The sequence below is a fragment of the Lasioglossum baleicum genome, chromosome 13 (genome assembly GCF_051020765.1).
Source record: "Lasioglossum baleicum chromosome 13, iyLasBale1, whole genome shotgun sequence".
Taxonomy (NCBI): domain Eukaryota; kingdom Metazoa; phylum Arthropoda; class Insecta; order Hymenoptera; family Halictidae; genus Lasioglossum; species Lasioglossum baleicum.
This window is the reverse complement of record NC_134941.1, coordinates 8443568-8463724: the sequence shown is the minus strand read 5'-3', so window position 1 is coordinate 8463724 and position 20157 is coordinate 8443568. Positions and strand designations below refer to the sequence as shown.

Sequence of the window (20157 nt, the reverse complement as noted above, 5' to 3'; positions counted from 1 at the left end):
CTGTTAGGACTATAACTTTATTGAATAGAAAAAATAATTAATAAATCACGGCCGGTTATACATAGTGTCTCAAAAATTGTGGTTCCTTAGCTTATTTGAAGTAACAACTTGTTCCTTTAATAAGAAGAAAGAATTGTATACAATTTTTTTAGCATATTGCTCTTGAACTCATCAAAACGTAGCTCGGTTAAATTGCTTAACTGCAAAAATTGTATGATTGGATTCAATGCTCCCAAAAGTCAAATTTGCATAGAACCAACTACTAATTACACAGTAAATGATCCCCAATTTGCTGATGCTTGTTTTATCGATTGCATCATTAATATTCTGCATAACGGTCGCATGCTGGTTCCAGCAGCATAATGTCGTCCAATTAAATACTTCATTACAAGTTCAGCAATGTCAATAGACTCTGTTCTCTAACGTGGATTTGATCGCAAATTGATAATTCCTACGTATTTAAATCAGAGTTCGCATAAGCGCCACACAATTACCCGCAGTTTTACAATTCGCTGTACCTCCTGCTCATCTTTTAATTATCTTGAACATTCTCTCTGTTTATCTTGTGCACCTGGAAACAAAATGGTGGTCGTTAATTGAGACACATTTGCCCGGCACGCGATGAATCAGAAATTAGTTTAACCAGCGTCGAAGGATTCATTTATTAACAATTTTTCACCTGGAAATCGCGTGCAGGCGGAGCGTTCAATTGATTCTAATTGGCAATGTCTTCAATTTATCTGTAATTTGCACATTTAATGCAAATTTCATTGGCTGTAGCCCACAATCTTGCTGGTGATCCTTGACGATACATTACGCTGGCAATTATGATAATTCTATTGAGTGCAATGATTCCATATCGACACGCAGCTTCCATGACATTTAATTGAACTCATTAACGCTCCTGATTTTAATTGCGCGAAAGTGGGTCAAGAACGTGCTCGCAAAATTACATTTAATTTCCATAGTTACAATTGTGTCTTTTCATTCGAAAAATTAATTTACAATGCAACTTGCATTAGAATAATTTATAAAACCTCTTACGTTACGTCTGGTCAATTTTATTAACACTATCGTAATGACGAATGATTATAGAAATCGTTAAAAATTGTAATAAATATATTCTTGCGCTATAAAATGAATAATAGTCGCTCTTAGTGCTCCGTAGATCCAGTGTTAAATACAGAGTATAATTTAATTTAAAAGTAATTTTTTTTTAAGGATAGTAAGTGCGCCATGTGTGTTTCATAGAACTTTATTCGAGAATTAAATGCCACGTAGTACATACATACAACACATGAACAGAAAAGGAAAATAGATGCCCCATTTTCGAGTGCGTCACGTTTATTAAGCGTACAGAAAAATACGTATCCCGTAGTTGCAAGTATAATATAGTATAGTTAGGCGTTTTCGGACAATTAAAAACACAAAAGCGGCGACGGTGTGCAGTAGCAATAGTGCACTGCTTATTATAGTTGTGCAACTACCATGACTCGGACGGACGTTCTCGAAGAAGATGAATGGCATAAATACTATACAACTTACTCTCGAGTACATATATAGTCGTGAGATATAAACAAATGGGGAATGATCGTAGACAACGATAAATGTGTGTATAAATTACCGAACACGGGTAAACTTTACTTTACCGGACTCAAAATTAGTACCTTTCTCCTACGAATTATGATATAGTTGGTATGTAATCCAGTAGATTTGTACCCAGCGCGGATGCAGATCAAAGTTTCGATCCTCTAGGATCAATAGTTGAGAAGCTATGGTCGCTTAAAGTTTAGTATTTTTGATAGGTAAGGCCGCCGCCATGTTGGTTTGTAGTGACGACCGCGAGCCGCTTACCTTGCCGCCCTTCCCCCTCGTCCTTCACTTCGACCGTCACTACAAACTAATATGTCAAGAAACTGGAAATGTGCTCAACTTTAAACGACCATAGCTTCTCAACTATTGATCCTAGAGGTTCGAAACTCCGATCTGCATCCGCGCCGGGTACAAATCTACTGGATTACATGCCAAATACATTATAATTCGTAGGAGAAAGACAGAAATTTTGAGACCGGTGAAGTAAAGAGCAGCCCCGAACACGGATCGGAGTATAGGATAGGACCATAAAAATATTAAATATACATTTTTGGCGTATCGAAAGCACAGCGGAACAATCGCGAGGCGTCAGATGCTTTATTCATCGTCAAAAATGATTCTTCTCTTAACTCGATTAACACGTTCACCACCACCGTCACAAATATATTAATCTCGCCGTGACAATCCCGTATTTTACTTAAAAATAGTCAAATCAATTTTGTACACTTTGTTACTTAAATTCGTAATGCACATACATACAGTGTATGTGACGTCCCCAGTCTCGTAGTTTACTTAACAATAGTCAAATTAATTTCACTCACTTACAGTTTAAATTTATAGTATAATATCGGGAGAATCCATGACTAAATTGTTTTAATCGGACTACAAGATCTCTGTGGGAAATAGAAATTTTATGCATCGATTGCAAGGAACAGGAACTGCATCGACACTCACTCCTCCTCTTAACAATTATAATAAGTTGCAAATGCTAAAATCGCACTTTTAAAATCGTCAGATATTTTGCTAATCGAACAATCGAACAGTGAAACAAAATGGTGGTAGCGAGCGTGTCAGCGTTATTGCTCGCAAGAAAGCGAACGAACCGAATGCACTTAATTGTATGTGTGTGTGCTTTTATTTAATTATCTATTTTCTAACGAAGACTAGAGAGAAGCACGTAAATAGGAGTAGGATAATGTTCGGCACGTAGGAGGCCACGCCGTTTCCGTTCCAACAGACGTTCAGGTTGCTCTTATTAAGAATGGGGTTGAATCTCTGTTTGAAGTATTCCCAGTCGCACAGGCCTACGTCACATCCGTCAAGCATGACTAGCTTCTCCGCCAAATAAAACATGACCTTGTTTGGCTGACTATCGCCGTCGCATCTGCAAACAGAAATAGATGACGCTTGTTGTGACCAACTGTTGTCTATTTCGCCCAGGCGGTCGCGAATTTTAAACAATTCCCGCCGACCGTTTCGGGCCACTGACTCATTCGTCGTTTTATTGTCCCGGTTTCGCAAGAGAACACCGCCAACGATCACTATGCCTGTACAGCCCACTGCCAACAGCGCCATTTTGTATGCTGCGGACGGCTGTCGTGATCGTTCGCATAGTTTGAATCGCCTGTTTCTTTAATTAACATTAATTCACCCTTTTCTATGATATTCGAACTCAAATAATCTTTTTTTTTTTTGTATGATGTGCTTCTAGAAACATTTTTATACGAAATGTATGAAACAGGTTCATCAATCAATGAGCGAATTAAATATTATATTTTAAACATGAATGAAGTAGAAAGTATGAAGTCGTGCTATATAGCAAACAGCTGTTTCCTAAGATTGCAGAGAAACGCATTTTCACATAAACTTTTCGAACATCGATTTTAATTAAAAGATTAGCTCACTTGTAGAACACTGCGACGAGATTGGCGGCGAAGGGCGAGATAAACGACGTTCGCCATTGACGTTTCGCCATATTGTCGTAATTATAAGCTGTCAGTCTCGATGAGTCTTTGTTGATGCTCAACGTGGCCAGTAGATTTTGAAGGCTAATGATGTCGCTGAAGTAGAACACTCCATTAGGTTCGGCTGAGTCTTTGTCTTGCTCCACTTTCCTGGAAATAAACCGCAAAGCATTGGTAACAAACTAAAGACAAAAGACTATTCTCTTGACTAGGAATCATTACCCAAACATATTTAATCAAAATTACGCAAGGATCGTAACTTCTCTGCGGAAGAAGGTTCGTTTAAAGGGCATGTAGAAGACAAACGAAATTACCAAAAGTGATTCATCATGTCTTGCAAAAGCGTACTTCCTAAGTGTGCATTGATTTCACGTCCATATCCGGCTTGGTAATAGTAGTAGAGATCCTCGTGATATTCTAGCACGCGGAGCTCCTCTTTGTTGAAAACAGCACACCAGGGAGAAAGTTTCGTCACTGTCCAAGACTTTTCGTAACGGCACACGTCGTACATCGTTAGGATCGATCCTGGAAACTCGTACGGATATTAGAAAACCGGCACAGCTGATATACGCGTTGAACGTTCCGTACACGGTATCGCAAACTCATTGAATCACTCTTGAAACACGGTACGATTTTTATCAATAGCCTGCGGATTTCCATGCAAATTGAAACCCGTGTGCATTCATTGCAATACACGGGAACTGTGCGCCCATTCGTTTCTTTTCTTAATCATTTTAATCAGTTGAAAATACTTGAATATGTTCGTCTTCTTTAATGTGCTTCTTTTTGCCATTTACATGAATTTTTTAGGTCAAAATAAAAATGTGTATTTCACGAAGAAAAATAATTCAGGGCTTCCCAATGAACAAAATTTGAGACCACTATCTAAAAAAGAGGACCATTAAGCCTCTTCAAAAAATCCCCCTTGACTGACTCATCAATTTTCGTCTAAATCCCATAAGAAAAATTTTCGTAGAGTCTAAACCGAGATTTTTATAAATGTCTGCAGCGTTCTATGGGGGTCGTCTTATGGGACTCACGTTTCGGAATAGGGTAGAGGAATCCCAGCCGTCGGCTGACGTTCTGTATGAGACTCTGAAACTGCGGTTCCTCTTCGAATCTGCTGACCTCCACCACGGAAACATTGTTGGACTCGACGTCCCATATGTTGCAAGTTCTATAAGCCTGGGAAAGAAAAGTAAGTGGGCATTTCTCCGCGTTCAGTCATAAAGATCGTCGTTGGTCATTCCACCGGGAATTAGCAGATGTATTTGTCGTTCTAACGACCTCAATTACTTACGGACAGCAGTGTGTCATTCACGGAAACTTCTTCGCCTAACATAGCAGCGGTGTCTCCGAACAGCCCTTTAATGAATTGGTCCATGCTTGTGCGACCTTCAGCGGTTTTGAACTTCAACAGAAAGCGATAGCGATTAGAATATAGGCAGATATCATTGGTTCTGCAATTGCGATAGGTACCACATAATTGTCCAGCGTTATATTTCCCGCACTCGTTTGCAAAAGGTGAGGGAAGTTGCTTTGCAATCGTCTCGCGAGCAATCTCATATCCTCCACGCCTTGCGGTGTCAAAACTTCCGCCCTCTCTATCACAAGGTAATCGTCCGGCTTCCATCTTTTCAAGTTTTCTAAGTCCCTGTCACACAAGTGACCATCTGCGAAGCAAAATCGCGATGAGCGCGCGTCATCAGTTGCGAAAGACGCGTTAGGCGAATGCAATTATCATGACGAGCTTTGGTATAACTGAGCTGTGTATTTTGTTAAAAATTTTTTTGTAGATTGCATTGTCTCGGTAGAAAGATCTTTTTTTGATAGATTATAAAGGCGCCGATTCGTTTTGGTAGCAGCTAGATCCCTTAGGGCATCAGCCTACGATCATCTTGAATTTTCTAAGCAATATAGCATATTTGTGATAGTCATTCTTAATCCCAAATACTAACACATTATTTACGCTACTAAAGACATACTAAAATCTCTACCCACGTTCTGGAAGATTAATTTTCAACATCTGATGCTCTATACTCTATGAGAACCCTACATAAAAATGGTAACAGTGAATGATCATCAATTTTCTCTCAAAGCTTATTCGTGATATATAAAAATGCAGTGATGACTCATTCACTCACTCACTGATCAACGCCCTGGCTAAACCCTTGAACCTAGAAAGCTGAAATTTTGCACAGAGGTTTCCTTTATGATCTATACAAGGGATAAGAAAGGATATTTCGAAATGCAACCCCCAAGGGGGTGAAAAGGGGTAGCAACGTTTGTATGAGGAATATTTTGTTCGTGGTCGGATTTACTTCATACTTGGTCTTAATGCTCTTTGATATAATTAATCAAACACCTGTTTTGGCATTTTAAAAAATTCAACCCCTAAGGGGGTGAAAAGTGGTTGCAACGTTTGTATGAGGAATATTTTGTTCGTGGTCGAATTTACTTCATACTTGGTCTTAATGCTCTTTGATATAATTAATCAAACATCTGTTTCGACATTTTAAAAAATTAATCCCCTAAGGGGGTGAAAAGGGGTTTTGAAGTCTAAGATGGCGGCATGACATAAAATTAAAACTCTATAGGGGTGAATGGGGGGTTAAAAGGTTTTATATGGAGAAACAATATCAATTTCCGAGGGCATTAAACGGTTTTCTGTGCGAGCGAAGCCGCGGGCAAAAGCTAGTTCGTGATAATCTTGATCCCCACAATACTAACAAGTTATTTACGCTCTATTAAAAAACATATTAAAAACTCAGCCCATTTTCTCTCAAAGTATATTAGTGATAGCTTTGGTTCTCTACACCAACAAGTTATCTGGGTTGCTGAAGACATATACTGCGGTAACAAACGTGTCAACCATTCCCAGAAAACAGCGGCGCCAATTAGGTACCATGGAAACTCGTGCGCATTAGTTGAAAATGTCTAACCAACGAGGATAGTGTGACACTAGAACGCGCGTTCCAATTTAAACACGTAAGTTCACGGAATCAATAAATCTAAGGTACGCTACTGTGAATGCGAGTATATTGATCAACACGTGAAACGACGCGCATGGAAAGATCGATACGAAAAAGTGTCAATGACCTGAATTAACTGCGGTCTGGTTTGCCGGCTCCGCCGCGCCGTCCGGCGGGGTTCAACTTGTCTCCTTTGTTTATTCTATTAACCCTTTGACGAACGAAGACGTCTTTGTAAGTGTTCGCAATTGAAAAGTTGATTAAAAGGCTAACAACAAATATTCCCAGCAACATCTCTACTACCATTTTATTGACACATTCGTCTTGAATTCGTGCGAAAATTCATTGTTGAGCAACTTGATAATTTAATGCATTGGGTGCAACATTGATCGTAATTTTGACCGGGTTAAAAAAATATATGTTTGTCAAGAAATATTCGAGCACACTAAACTCTATCAGGAGTTGTAGCACACTGTAGCACACATCGGTTCAGTTCAGTTTATAATGAAATTACATTGAAGCTAAAGGATGTTTTATTGTGATTGGACAGTCACTGTGTTAAATAATAAATGGCGGCTTTGGTCACATCAAATTTCATTTAACTCGTCCGTCAAAGAGTGAATAGAATTGCTTTGCGAGATCGTGATTTGTCTTCATTTGGAATAGGTCTATCAGTGCAACCTGGTTTCAACCGGGTTGCTTCGGACGTCAGCAGAGGTTCTTCCACCCCTACAGTTCTTTAGACCCGCGGTTATTCAGACGTGGAAATTTACTTACTGCCTCGGGACTCGTGGTTGTTGATTATTTGGCTCTGCACTTCCGTTAACGAAATCATCTCGAGGATCTCCATTCTCGATGCGCACCGTGTGCCGTGCGTTGCGAGCATCCAAACTTGCTCGGCTCTGCAGTCTGCGGACGCAATCGGAGAACAATGTAAATTCACTCTGACGAATCATGAAATATTCGAATACCATATCAATTCGATCTTTCAATTCGGTGTCCCTCGGACTTTGGTTCCAATGTACCCGTAACTATTTTCGGCACTTTCTATTTGTTTACTTACTCGGTACGTCTTGGAACCGTGTTTTGCCGGCATGGACGAAATGGTAGGCAGTCTTCGTGGCCATGTACAAGTACGGATCACTCTCGTCCGCGAAACAGTAATCAGAATCGCGAGTGTACGCGAGATTCGCCAGGACGAGCAGCAGCAACAAGGACACGTTCATGTTGAGCGCCATCTTTGTCTCCGGAAAGCTGCAAGTCGACAAAGTACATGTTTTCTAACATTTTATCTATTTAAGAACTATTGAGAAGCTATTGAATGTTCAACATCGCCATTGGGATTCACAAAATTAATAAAATAGATTGTAGACAGTGAATAAAACATGTTTAAAAATGAAGAATTTGTTTAAAAGATATTAGAAATGTGTAGTTAGGAAAATTGTCTAAAAAATTGGCTGAATCCGGTGTTTCATTATATTGGAATTTAATTATATTGTTATATTATTTTCGGTTTATTGGAGCTACGAAAAGACCAAACACATATTTACTCCTGTTTGTTACAGTCGACACAGAAAACTTTTATTCTGCACAAAGACCCGCAGTATAATTATGATTTAGTACTCTGCGAACGTGGAGCAACGGCGACACATTTATTTCGAGCGTCCTCTTCGTCCCTGAGACGCTGCGCTCGAAAAAATTGATTTATAGAAAAATCGAACGGAACGTTTTTCTATTCGAAGATCGGAATCTCTCTTTCTGGGAGAATGATCCGGTTTCACTGGCTGTTTCTGAAGAAATTCCCTCGCGTTCGTACTTTACGATCGCATTAAACCGCGCTACCATGCCGCTTCGTCTGAAACCCAACTATAGCAAGCAAACCTACATTTTCCTGTGCTGATGTCAGATATTCCTTCCCCGGCGCTGCGGCGTTGTAAATTGTGACCGCTAAACGCGAAGTTGTTCTTATGTAACCCGCGAAAGGATATTTATCCATTTAGAATACCGATAGAAAAAAAAAACAGAAGGAAGAAGAATAAAGAGCAAATTATCCTTGCGTCCCTCAGACTTATATAATCAATACATCAACATATATGTCTACCGTATGATGTCACGTCCTCCAGTCAACATCACTCCCGATGCACATCCGAGTAGCAATTTACCAATCAAATTATTAATAATAATCATCTCTGGCGTATAATTCGCGACAGTGATACCGCGAATTTTTATGCAATATAAAAGTTACTCGTATCAACTATGAAAAACGCGAATCTCTTTGTTTTTATATTAAATGAATTTCTTCATTCGAGCACACATTATTATTGCGGGAAATCTAAATAAATTCAGCCCCTCTTAACGTTTAGAAAATACCGCATGCGTTGAATCCTTTTTACTGCTTGGAATTGCACCTACTCGTCCTTGTCATAAACGCATAAAACCGGCAGACCAGCGATCTCAGAGGAGCAGGGTCCGGGAACTGCGTGCTACAGTTTATGGCGCACCAAGGTTAAGGATAGAGACGCGAAATATGCAAGTGAACGTGAAAGTTAAGATGTGCGCGCGAATTACGCACACATGCGAGAGCGACTTGCATAATTCCCGGAGAGCGAGAAACAGGTTCCCGAGGAAGAGGCTAGACACCTTGCGACGTGATTAGCAACTTTGCTGCCGACCCGAATGTCCGACGTTCTCTTCGCCCTTATCGGATTTGGACCGGTTCGCAAACGAACCGATCTGCTAATCGTTTACGCGACTTCTGAGACGGCCAAAGTTAACGGCTCAGCACTAAAAGCGGCTGCTACGTGATGCTTAAGTAAACAACGTGTAACTTGTGTAAACTGTCTTGTCGTAAAAATGATATGATAGAATTTAGTTGGAATTTTCCGTTTGAAGAAGCACGCTTGGTCAGTCGCTTTCTGTCAAAACTTGTAAATTTAATAATTGTAAGGGGTTGTGTTATATATATGTATATAAAATGTTGCTCAATGCAAGTCTGAGCAGTTATTGTTAATCGTTTGTACCGACTGTTTTTTATATGAAATTAATTTCTTAACATTTTATCCATTGAAAATTAGTAAAATAAAATACCTGGGCTGTGAACTATAAATTTTTATTTTACCAATTTCTGAACGAGGAGTTTTTTAAAACGATTTAGAAATGTGTTTCTAGTAAAACTTAATTTTCAAGTCAAATGTTATCTTGCATAATGATGTTTAATTGTAACCCTAAATTGTTGAAACAAACACTGCTAGCGTGTCTCAAATATATTGATCAGACTGTACCAAAATTTTCCAAATGGAGTTTTCACAAAAGCATGAGAAATGCAAAGATTAAAATAGTCTTCTGTAAATAACGCGTTCATTGCGCGTCAATAATAAGATGTATACCGTCGACAGAAAAATTCGCGAGAGGTCACTTCAGCGTGCGGGCGGAATGCGGTTGGCAAAGACAATCCGTGAGTAAGTATCGCCGAGGATAGCGTAATGGACAGTGGCTCGATTAGCAAAACCTTCCTCGAGTCTAATAAGTCTACTTGGCCTACTTATTGTTAATGCCCCGTGTCCGCAAGTGACGACTGCCGTGTAAACTTAGTAGTGATCTGATTTTGCCGTAAACGCTCGATCATTTTACGCTTCGCGCTTCCATCGACCATTAAAAAGAATGTATATATGTATTTACTACCAGCTTCTTCATGTGTGATTGCGACGAATGAAAGATCGATTTTTGCAATTTTTAGTCCAAAAGTTTATCGCGACGATAACCCTCGCGATCATCTTCTCGACAATATTGCATCATTACCTAAGCTACAGTCAATCACAGAAGTGCACCCTGTGAAATGACGTAAATTTTTAAAAGCGTAATTTTGATTTTACAACTTTTTTATCCGAGTCTGTATCGAAAATATAAAAAACAAGTATTTTAAAGTGTTATCAAGTCACATGGTCCACTTTTGAAAGATTTACAATATTTGAAAGGGTGTATGGAGTCTTTTGTGACCAACTGTGCCTGTTAGCGACGTCATTCGATTTTCTTAAGAGATTCGCGCAGTTTGCGCATCGATCGAAAACGATCTTGTCGGTACGACCTGCTAGAACTGTTCAATCGAATGTATTTCGAGCGGCCGAGTTCGAATGAAGGCGGGTTCTTCGCCTTCGCCATCAATTTAATGGGACTCTGTTTCTGTTTACTGAATGCCCGTAATGAATCATCTACCGCGCGTCACGAAGAAGAACAGGACAATCTACTATCACGCAATAAAGAACGGCGAACAGTAATCTGTACTTGATAATTGAGAACACAACTAGGACGTCGACGTTACGCTCAGCGATCCCTGCCGCCAGCATTCAACGATTTAATTATTCGCAGGCCGGGTTTATTTATTCAAATGAAATTCCTCCCGAATGCGTAAACGGAATTTCATCAAAAGCTGAATGAAATGACTTTTATTACAACAATGCGCCACCTTTCACCCGGAATTGACCGCTCTTCCGACCTACCTCAAATTGTTCTATCCCGTTACCGAACCGTTCGTTAACATTGTTTCTTGTCCATTGAAATTCCAACTTTACGAAGTCGATGCTCAGAAAGTTCGCTGACACTTTGTTAAACTCGAATCTCTGCTCGCGTGTTCAACGTATAGATCATGGCAGTTCTGAATAAAATATTAACGTGTCACGGTTATAGAGCGACGTGTGTGATTAACCTGGCCGCCATTTTGGAACCAGCGAAATGGCATTATGAAATAATTAGGGGCTATGATGCTGAATTAGATTCCCCAGACAAGCTTAAAAATTAGTCAGTCATTATTAATTCAAACTATTAAGATTATTGAGAAAAAGAAAGAACTTTTTGTTTGGCTAATATTTCTTGAAAGTGATGCAGAAAAATTTTCAATAAACACCTGTTGTCTAACGCTTTACTTTACAATTTTATTTTGTACTTTCAGAGGGTGTTGCTCTGGTATAAATAATAGTTTAACACTAGATCTACCGAGCACACACAGACCGCAACTGATACGTACAGCTGTATTATGACGACAGGATTGAGTTTCTTCAGACTTTCTACAATCTTTATTACAGCGCGTGCTTAAATAAAATTTGGCTTTCCATCAGATAAAACATAGTTTCGTTAATGACTTTATCAAAACGAATTAATTGTTCAAGCTTCAACGATGGGAGTCATATGTTTCGCACAAAGTAGCAGCGTGTGAACATTCGGCTTCTAGAAACGCGCGATTAATATCCGGAAAGAGGCCTGGGCAGAGTATCAAAGGCGCGTTGATTGGCGAGATCGCGGTTCGCAGCGACGACTGGAAAAATTAGTTTTCGTTGAGAAATTACCACAATTACGGGGCCCGGTATTTATCTTCACGCCCTGTTTCTTGTTGTGTTGTATCGAGCGTCGAAAAAGGCCTGGAAAGAGAGAGTGCGACCGGCAACGAGATCTATCTTTTCACTTTTCGACGATCTTGTTTCTTGCGACTGGATCTGCGAGGATCTTCGGAACGTTTCACGGGCACTCGATCACGATCGGCGGTCGAATATATAATGAACCAGCGATGTATTGAGTTACATTATTAGAAGAAAATCTATGTGTTTGCAGGGACCGCCGGTATTTCGGATTTTGTCAATAGGTGATCCAACTTTTTCGCGAGTTCGAGAGTTCACTGTCCTGTAAACAGGTGGGTCCAGGTGAGAGCGGTATTATAGAAACACTCGCGGATTCCCGGTGGGAAATGTTGTAGAAGTGAACCGTGAAAAGAACGCGAATACTATACTCTCGTCTGTATGCCGATCGCGACCACCTTTCGAGGCGGCAGCTTGTGTGGCACTGCCGTAAGGTCGACGAGCTTCGCTGGTTCGCAGCGTATACTGTGTGGAAAAGCCATATAGTCCCCGGCGATATAGTCCCCCCGTGAATAGTGTAGTACGGATTGTAGCCTTTGATCCTGTACTGGTAAAGCATAGTATTTCGTGAGTTTCATAAAAATTGTGAAGGTTCGTTACCTAGGGCACGCACGATCGATAATGGGCTAGGTTGGTGGAAACAGGACCCCGGCGTTGCATTCGAATCGGTCGTTAGAACACCTCTTCTTTCGACCAACTACGAAAAACACGCGACTGCCATCAAGAACAATTCTCCGGCTGCACGCGAAATATTTGGCGACCTGTTTCAATATTTGCACACTTTCTAACCCTTATTTCAATGCCCCGGCTAGACTCAACCATTTTTTCTACACAATTTTCAAATATCACATGCAACTTTTAAGGTGACATTATAAAGAGGAGGCTTCGAAGTGTTCATTCACGAAAAAAATTTTCAATGCAGTGGAACTTTAAAAAATTGTCTTGAAAATTTAGATGTGTGACTGGATCACAGTATAATAACTATTTTATAATTTCTATAATAAACATAGTAGTATCAATTCAATTAGCAGATTCAAATGACCATATCCTTCTCTGCAGTGTTACCGAATCAATTATTGAAGACCGCGCTAAGAAGTCCCGTTAAATCCAGCGACTCGTGACACTGTGATTTTTGTTCTATGACGTAAGCAGTTGCAATCAGCCATCCTCTATTGCTATGCTCCTCTTGTTATGGAATTCTTCCACACCTTCTGAAGCTTTCATATAATATGCCTTCCGATTGTTATATAACACAGAGATATTTTTTCATAAACGTTGCCGAATGATTATTTTTAAAAAATAAATCAAACGAGTGACTTTATTGACATTATACATTTACACGAATTCCACAGTGATTACCAACATTTATATTAATGAAGTACTAAATCAGTAGATGGTGGAGATGTATGCATTTAGAGTAAAAAATTATATGAATAAATATAATTTACGCATTTATAGTGTAAAATTACGCATATAATTTGTATATTTAGAGTACAAAATTATACATGTAGAGTGTAGAGAATGTCTAAAATGAAAAAATATTATTCACAATCGACTGCTCCGGAAATCGTCAATGAAAATGTAAATCAGTATTTTACATCGCGCAGCCTACGTATCATGTGCTAATTGCATTAATGTTGTAATAAAATCCCAGGCGCTGTACTATCATTTACTGCAACATTTGTGAGCGCAAATCTCTGATCGCAACAACGATTTGTCACGGAAGTTCAGGTGGCACTGACATAAGGTCGTCAAGCTCCGTTGCGTCGCACCTGAACATTCTATGCAATCGGTGCCCTGTTAAGACTATAATGTGACTGTTCCCTGCAATTGAAGAGCCTACTGCAATGTATCATATATTTCGCCAACCAACAATTTTAACGCTATCCCAACAAGACTAACTCGAGCTATACTAATACGACAAATTCACAATAAACGAACGACTCTTCCCTCTGACCATACAAACAATTAATAACTATTAAAATCACCTGACAAGCATGTATAAACACTATGTTTTTAAAATATAGTTTATAATAAATATTAAGTACTTTTACATCTCGATCGAGTGACCAATTGATTCCGGAAGAACGTGTCAACAGCAATAAATTAGGACCATGGGATGATATCTACATATTAACTAGCATATCAATCTCACGTAACGTCGTTAAATTGTAATATGTTAGGCGTATAGAGATCATCGTTTATCACGCCAGCTTATGTGACAGTAATATAAGGTCGTCGAGTGGCTGGCATCAAACACGTGCACACATGAATCAGACATTTTATGACACCTTAATTTCTTCAACACAATCACTGACAAAAGCACACTTGACGTGCCCGGTAATCACTTTAAGGTAGCCGGTTTTAGTTGTCACCTAGCTGGAACTCTGTATGTAATTGGCGTTCGAAATGTTTTAAGTGGACTCGTTCCCGGTTTGACCGTGAAAATGATCATTCTCCGTGAAATAGTTTCCTCTCCTCTACAGATACGTACACTTTATTTGCGAAATATTATCTAAACATAAACAAAAACAGAGAAATACAATAATGTCAACAGCTAGGAATTAATTTCACTCAAACTTCGCAGAACTTTATATCGCAGTGGAATCCAGGGACCTCCAACTTCTGCTTCAAATACTTCCAATCGCAAACTCCCATCTCGCAGCCTTCCAACTCCAAAGGTTTCTCATTTAAATATAATCTTACTTTATGCGCGGAATCGCATCTGGAAGCAACAAATCGGATAAATCCTGCATTAAAACAATTCAGTACGAAATTGCATATCGTACGAACCTGTAGAAGACAGCAGCGAAATTCGCAGCGAACGGAGCGAGATAGGAAGTCCGCCATTTTCTGGATCTTTCGGCTTCGTAGTTTGAAGCTGTCAAACGCGTCGAGTCCTCCGCGGCTCCGATTGTTGTCAGGAATAATTGCAGCATCGAGCTGTGGGTGAAGTAGAATATTCCTTGCGGCTCATCCTTTGCGTCTCCTTTTTCCAATTTCCTGGAACGTTCAAAAGTTGCACGTCGTTCGAAACAAACCTTTAACGATTCCAAATTGCATGCGTTTCCAAGACAATGGAAACGCGATTCCAATTGCAGGAACTCACGTGAAGTGCTTGAACATGTCTTGCAACGGTTGACATCCGACCCTGGTGCTCAGCTGCTGTCCATAACTGTCATGAGTGTAATAGTGAAGATCCTCCTCGTACTCGAAAACTTTCAGGGACTCCTCTACGAAAGCTGCGCACCAAGGAGACAGTTTGTCGACGACCCAGGCTCTTTCGAACACGCACGCAGTGTACATCACCAGAACGGATTCTGTAAGACACGAATTGATTAATCTATTTTATCTAATGGATGTTAATATCTTTTCAGACAGAAAACACACTGAAAGGAAGATCTTCGTCGAAGCCAAGTCGCCGGCTAACTTGGCGAACTACATTCTTGAACTCGGGTCCGTCGATGAAGGCGTTCACTTCAGCATTCGTTGATGCATTCTTCATTAATTTCACCCAAGGCTTGCAAATTTTGTAAAGCTGCGAACAAAATAGACTTTCGTAAATCCTATTGAAACATTTAATTACATATAAGGTCTCGATATATGCGAAAGAAACGTCCAGGACAATATTAATAAAAACATCTTGTTTTTAATTATTCCTTTGTGAAACTTTCATTTTTTGATATTTTTCCGATCAGAATGAGACCATATAATTTAGATCATATTTGCTTGTCTAAACCACGAAAACATGTTCCCCTACTCAGTTCGGATAACCGAGGTGCTACTATATCGTGGATTAAACAAGCAAATATAATCCAAACTGTATCGTGTTTGGAATCATTTTAAACAGTAAAATGTGACGGATACGTTGATAAAAAGTCTTATGAAAAAAAATAATTAAAAACACTGTACAGGATGTATAAAATATAATGATCATCCGACTTAGGGCTGAATCTACACCTCTGGATCGGTGGACATTTGTAAAAGATTTGTAAAAGAAACTTGCCGCAAAATTGTTTACAACCAAGAAAATTGTTGGTTTGTTTTTACATCCTCACCTTCTACTCATCGAGAAGAGAAAACGTCTGAAAGGAAACATATGTGACAAACAAATACCAAGTCATCGCCTCCCTGCCCATTCAGATCATAAGAAATTGCAAAATATGAAAGAAAACCTTAAAAATTAGCGTTAAAATATCATCCTGATAGAAATCCTGGCAATCAAGAAGCAGAGGAAAAATTTAACGAAGTAACAGCTGTATATGAAGTTCTATCTGTCTCTCTGTGTCCATTGTTATACGTAAGAATACTAATCATACATTATAAAAATGCTACCGTACCTCACCGTCCCTTCACCGGATTATAGCAGGCAAAAAATGCATGCGAATCGGCTGCGAACTGGCCGATTATAATTTTACAACCACCGCGCTTCGGTAACTTCAACCCCGACAAATGAACAACACGTGCAACAGACCCATCCGAGCGACGAGGAGACATACCCTCATAAATCACGCCATTCACGACCGAAGACAATACAAAAAGGTTTTTCTTTGACAGTTTCCCACTCCTCAATCGAAACTCCTTCCGACGTATCCGCGTCCAATTAACAAACGCAACATTTCCCCACCTAAATCCACCCTTAACCATTCATGAAAAAACCGAGGTGACAATCGCAGTACTGTTTTGATCGTGGTCGGAGTAACGTCGTCTCGTTCGCTGTCACAATTTCGGAAAGCGTGTCGCGTAGTGTTCAGTGATTGTGTAGAAGTGTGGTGTTTTGTGCTTCACTATTATTAAGACGTATTCGCGCAAATGCCAGTGCCCTGTGAATCCGACGGAGGAACAGAAAATTCTTAAAAAATTTGTAAGTACATATACTTTACATTATTATCTTTTAATTAGACTGCGAATCTTTAAGCATTTGTGAAGAAATTGTTTGGGTGGAATATAAAACAGTAAAGGATTTAAAAAATTCTAGAATGTTAAATTGTAATGTTGCTTTTAATGTAACAAAGTCGGGATGAAATCAATTGTTATGTTACTTTTGCTTCCCACAATCAATGCAAAACATTTCTATTTTGCATAAAAATCCGCAGTCTATTATAAATGCAGGATTAATATTCTTATGTATAACAGTGGATAAGAGGTTTTCTCTTTCATATTTTGCAATCTCAAATTTATGATCCGAATGGGCAGACACGGACACGATTGATTATGTTTTATACACCCTGTACATGCCTTTACAATCATAGATTCCGAACCCGAAATTTTCGCGTGTACCGAGACATACGTATTTCATTTCTTTGTTATCAAACCTTCAGTAGAGTATCTTGTTCCACTGGCACAACTTCCGTGTTGTTGAGAGACACATTACCAAAGAGACCATTAATAAAGTAGTCCATGCTAGCCACGGTCCGTTGCGTATCTGTTGATCTAAACTGCATGAAAATGAGAGAGATAATTTGAATAATTTTTTTTGAGAAATTATAAGTAGATCTGTTACTGTGGGTGTGTGCTATGAATAATTGACTGTAAATAATCGCGTGCCTTGTATTTGTCTGCTGGCAAATCGTTGGAATCCAAATTCAGAAGCTGGGGGAAATATTGTTTGAACCGGGCTCCGAGCGTTTTCAAATCCAATTCGCCTTGCTTCGTCAAATATTTCGGCTTGTCTTCGCTGACATTCGGATCTAATTCCCACGCTTTCAAACCCTTGAGATCTTCTTTGCATAAATGGCCGCCTACGAGCGAGCGGAAAAACAATTAAGAGCACGGAAATACTGAGAACCAGTAAAAAAAGTTATCTGCTTTACAATTCCAATCTGAAGTGACATAACAACCCATTAACTTCAATGCTGTCTGAGCTCCACTTACGTCCATGTTTCTCGTGATTTTTGATAATTTTCTTCTTAAGCTTCGGCAACAAGTTCGTCATATTTTTGATCTCGCTTTTCCCCGAGTACCGCGTTCCGTGTCTTGTCAGCATCCAAATTTGCACTGGTTCGCAATCTAAAAAAATCCATAAAAATTGAGTTAAACGTTATTCAATAACTGTGAATTACGAAAGTGTTTACGCTTACTTGGCACAGAAGTATTAGTTATCGAATGGTCCCCAATCGCGTAAGCCGTTTTGGTACCACCATATAAATACGGATGTTTATCAACGGAATAGCAATAATCATCTTTTGCATCGCTTACAATGAATTGGCCTTCGAGAGATACGAAGGCAATCACTATTGTGAAGATTCTTATATCTAACATTTTTTCTGACAATAAATATTATCTTCTTCTTCGAAGTCCGCGTGCCTGCAATGAAAATTGCAATACTTCGTGTCAGAAAAAAAGAAACAAATCACGTGAAATGCGGCGCGACAATTACTTCACTATGGCTCAGCGCGGCTGTCAATGAATCATACAGATTTTCTTCATACCTTGACGTTTGCTAGTCACGACAAGAAAGCGAATTTCTAAAATTTTTGTATGTCAAAACGCGGCATTAAAAATCATTGCTTTTTAAATATTACATACACTCGGTAAAATAAGTCTCCGTACACCCTTTAAAACAGAATAACTTTTTTATAATTATACCAAACGATCTGATTTTTTATGATCAATTAGAAGTATTGGTTTATGAAATGATGGGCAAAAAAGATTTTCTAAAAATTATAATTTACAAGGTTACATGCAAAAATAAAAAAAGGCATTTTTTAAAACTTTTTTATTTGGATCCCTAATGAAAATTTAGAATATATGTTTTGTAGATCTATGCTAGTTATACACATGCTGACAATTTCATCGAAATGTTGACGCAGAAAAAAACGACACGCATCGAAAGATGTACGATTCTGTGGATTTTAAGCAGAAACTGATCAAAAATTTTTAACCGCTTGTAGCTTGTGTGTATGTCAAACGATTTCGATGAAATTTTCAGGAGGTATGTAACTAATATAAATCTGCAAAACATATATTTCAAATTTATATATATACATATAATATATATATTAAGAGCCTAAATAGAAAAGTTTTAATAAGTTCCTTTTTTTATTTTTGCACGCAACCTTGTAAATTGTAATTTTTAGAAAATATTTTTTGCACATCATTCAGTAAACCGATGCTTCTAATTGCATACAAAACATCTGGTCATTTGGTATAATTATAAGAAAGTTATTCTGTTTTAAAGGGTGTACGGAGACTTATTTTACCGAGTGTATCACACGTGCGGCAGATCTACATATTAATTTTTAAAGGCGTGCGATTATTCGAAAATATCGGATCTGGTCGGAAATTTTTTTCAGGATCGGACGAGTCCCGAATGTGTTTTGGAATTATCTTTGACCGCTACTAAGTTGCATCGTTTCTTATGTGATATGTCCGCACTCTACGAATAAAAACTCTGTTTTGCTACAACCATTTAAAAGTTACAGAAAAAGCGTTTTCATGTCACGTCACCTTCAATTTCATTATTTTATACTGGCGAATTTGAAAATCCTTCAAAAACTAAAAATCTGAAGCAATAGTCATTTTTAACAACCTGGTCCTAATATAATACCTAGTCCCGTTTTCGGGTCCAGCCCGGTTCTCCCACAAATTTTAAATTCACAAAGAAACTCATAATTAGACTACGGATCTTTATGCATTTATGAACAAATTGGTTGAGTGAAATATAAAACAGTAAGAGATTAAAAAAGTAAAGAATGTTGTAATGTTGCTTTTAATGTAACAAAGTCGTTAAGAAATGAAGTCAATTTTTATCTCATTCCTGCTTCCCACAATCGATGCAAAACATTTTTATTTTGCACAAAGATCCGCAGTCTATACATAATTTTCGCACGTTTTCAAGTTTGACTTAAAGTATCTTACACGTATTTCAATATGGCACCGTTAAAAATGATTTAATTTTAAATATTTCGCGTCACACGCGTGGTAGATGTGTTAATCGTGATTCTCAAAGAAGTTCATAATTTTTTAAAATTATTTTATGTAAAAAGCTACGAACAGAAAACAATACAGGTGTGACTTACGAGCAATCGTGGAGTCGACTGATCAGACGCTGGTTGCTTACCTGTCTAGTGTCCCCTTCGATCTAAAGATACAAATGTCAATAACTGCTCAGGTTTTCTCCTTTATAGTACCAAACTCATGATCACGAAACTACATACACTTGTGTACTCGTATTCGTGTAGCGCCGCGCTGTCAGCGTCAATGCGTATTACAATCGGGTGA

At 38.8% G+C, this 20157-nt stretch overlaps 2 protein-coding genes across 5 annotated transcripts; both read right to left on the bottom strand.

Annotated features, from left to right (window-relative positions):
* Positions 1-1239: 1239 nt before the first annotated feature.
* LOC143214741 (multiple inositol polyphosphate phosphatase 1-like) lies at positions 1240-12383 on the bottom strand. Of its 3 annotated transcripts, none has more exons than XM_076436106.1 (9): positions 11869-12383; positions 7593-7783; positions 7307-7438; positions 5037-5230; positions 4858-4968; positions 4598-4742; positions 3872-4082; positions 3498-3707; positions 1240-2977 (listed from the first exon to the last, which is right to left on the bottom strand). In XM_076436106.1, exons 2-9 carry the CDS (start codon positions 7765-7767, stop codon positions 2740-2742), a joined length of 1416 nt encoding a protein of 471 aa, XP_076292221.1. In that variant the 5' UTR covers positions 7768-7783; positions 11869-12383; the 3' UTR covers positions 1240-2739. The 3 variants fall into 3 exon arrangements, with proteins under 3 accessions (XP_076292221.1, XP_076292222.1, XP_076292220.1); XM_076436107.1 differs by lacking the exon at positions 11869-12383 and adding an exon at positions 8942-10976; XM_076436105.1 differs by lacking the exon at positions 11869-12383 and adding an exon at positions 8900-8922.
* A 2017-nt stretch (positions 12384-14400) lies between these two features.
* LOC143214743 (multiple inositol polyphosphate phosphatase 1-like) lies at positions 14401-20157 on the bottom strand. Of its 2 annotated transcripts, none has more exons than XM_076436109.1 (9): positions 19997-20157; positions 18015-18240; positions 17809-17943; positions 17482-17675; positions 17250-17372; positions 15325-15472; positions 15044-15254; positions 14728-14937; positions 14401-14659 (listed from the first exon to the last, which is right to left on the bottom strand). In XM_076436109.1, exons 2-9 carry the CDS (start codon positions 18193-18195, stop codon positions 14509-14511), a joined length of 1353 nt encoding a protein of 450 aa, XP_076292224.1. In that variant the 5' UTR covers positions 18196-18240; positions 19997-20157; the 3' UTR covers positions 14401-14508. The 2 variants fall into 2 exon arrangements, with proteins under 2 accessions (XP_076292224.1, XP_076292225.1); XM_076436110.1 differs by having other exon boundaries at positions 19956-20070.

What these genes read in the sequence shown, in the direction of transcription:
- LOC143214741 (XM_076436105.1), bottom strand. An exon ending in CAACCACGAGTCCCGAGGCA is followed by an intron (nt 5,231 to 7,306) that starts GTAAGTAAATTT and finishes TTTGCTTCGCAG; the next exon opens with ATGGTCACTTGTGTGACAGG. An exon ending in TGAATGACACACTGCTGTCC is followed by an intron (nt 4,743 to 4,857) that starts GTAAGTAATTGA and finishes TTTCTTTCCCAG; the next exon opens with GCTTATAGAACTTGCAACAT.
- LOC143214743 (XM_076436109.1), bottom strand. Translation starts at nt 18,195, where the DNA reads ATGTTAGATATAAGAATCTTCACAATAGTGATTGCCTTCGTATCTCTC. An exon ending in AAATCACGAGAAACATGGAC is followed by an intron (nt 17,676 to 17,808) that starts GTAAGTGGAGCT and finishes GCTCGCTCGTAG; the next exon opens with GCGGCCATTTATGCAAAGAA. An exon ending in GACATGTTCAAGCACTTCAC is followed by an intron (nt 14,938 to 15,043) that starts GTGAGTTCCTGC and finishes TGAACGTTCCAG; the next exon opens with GAAATTGGAAAAAGGAGACG.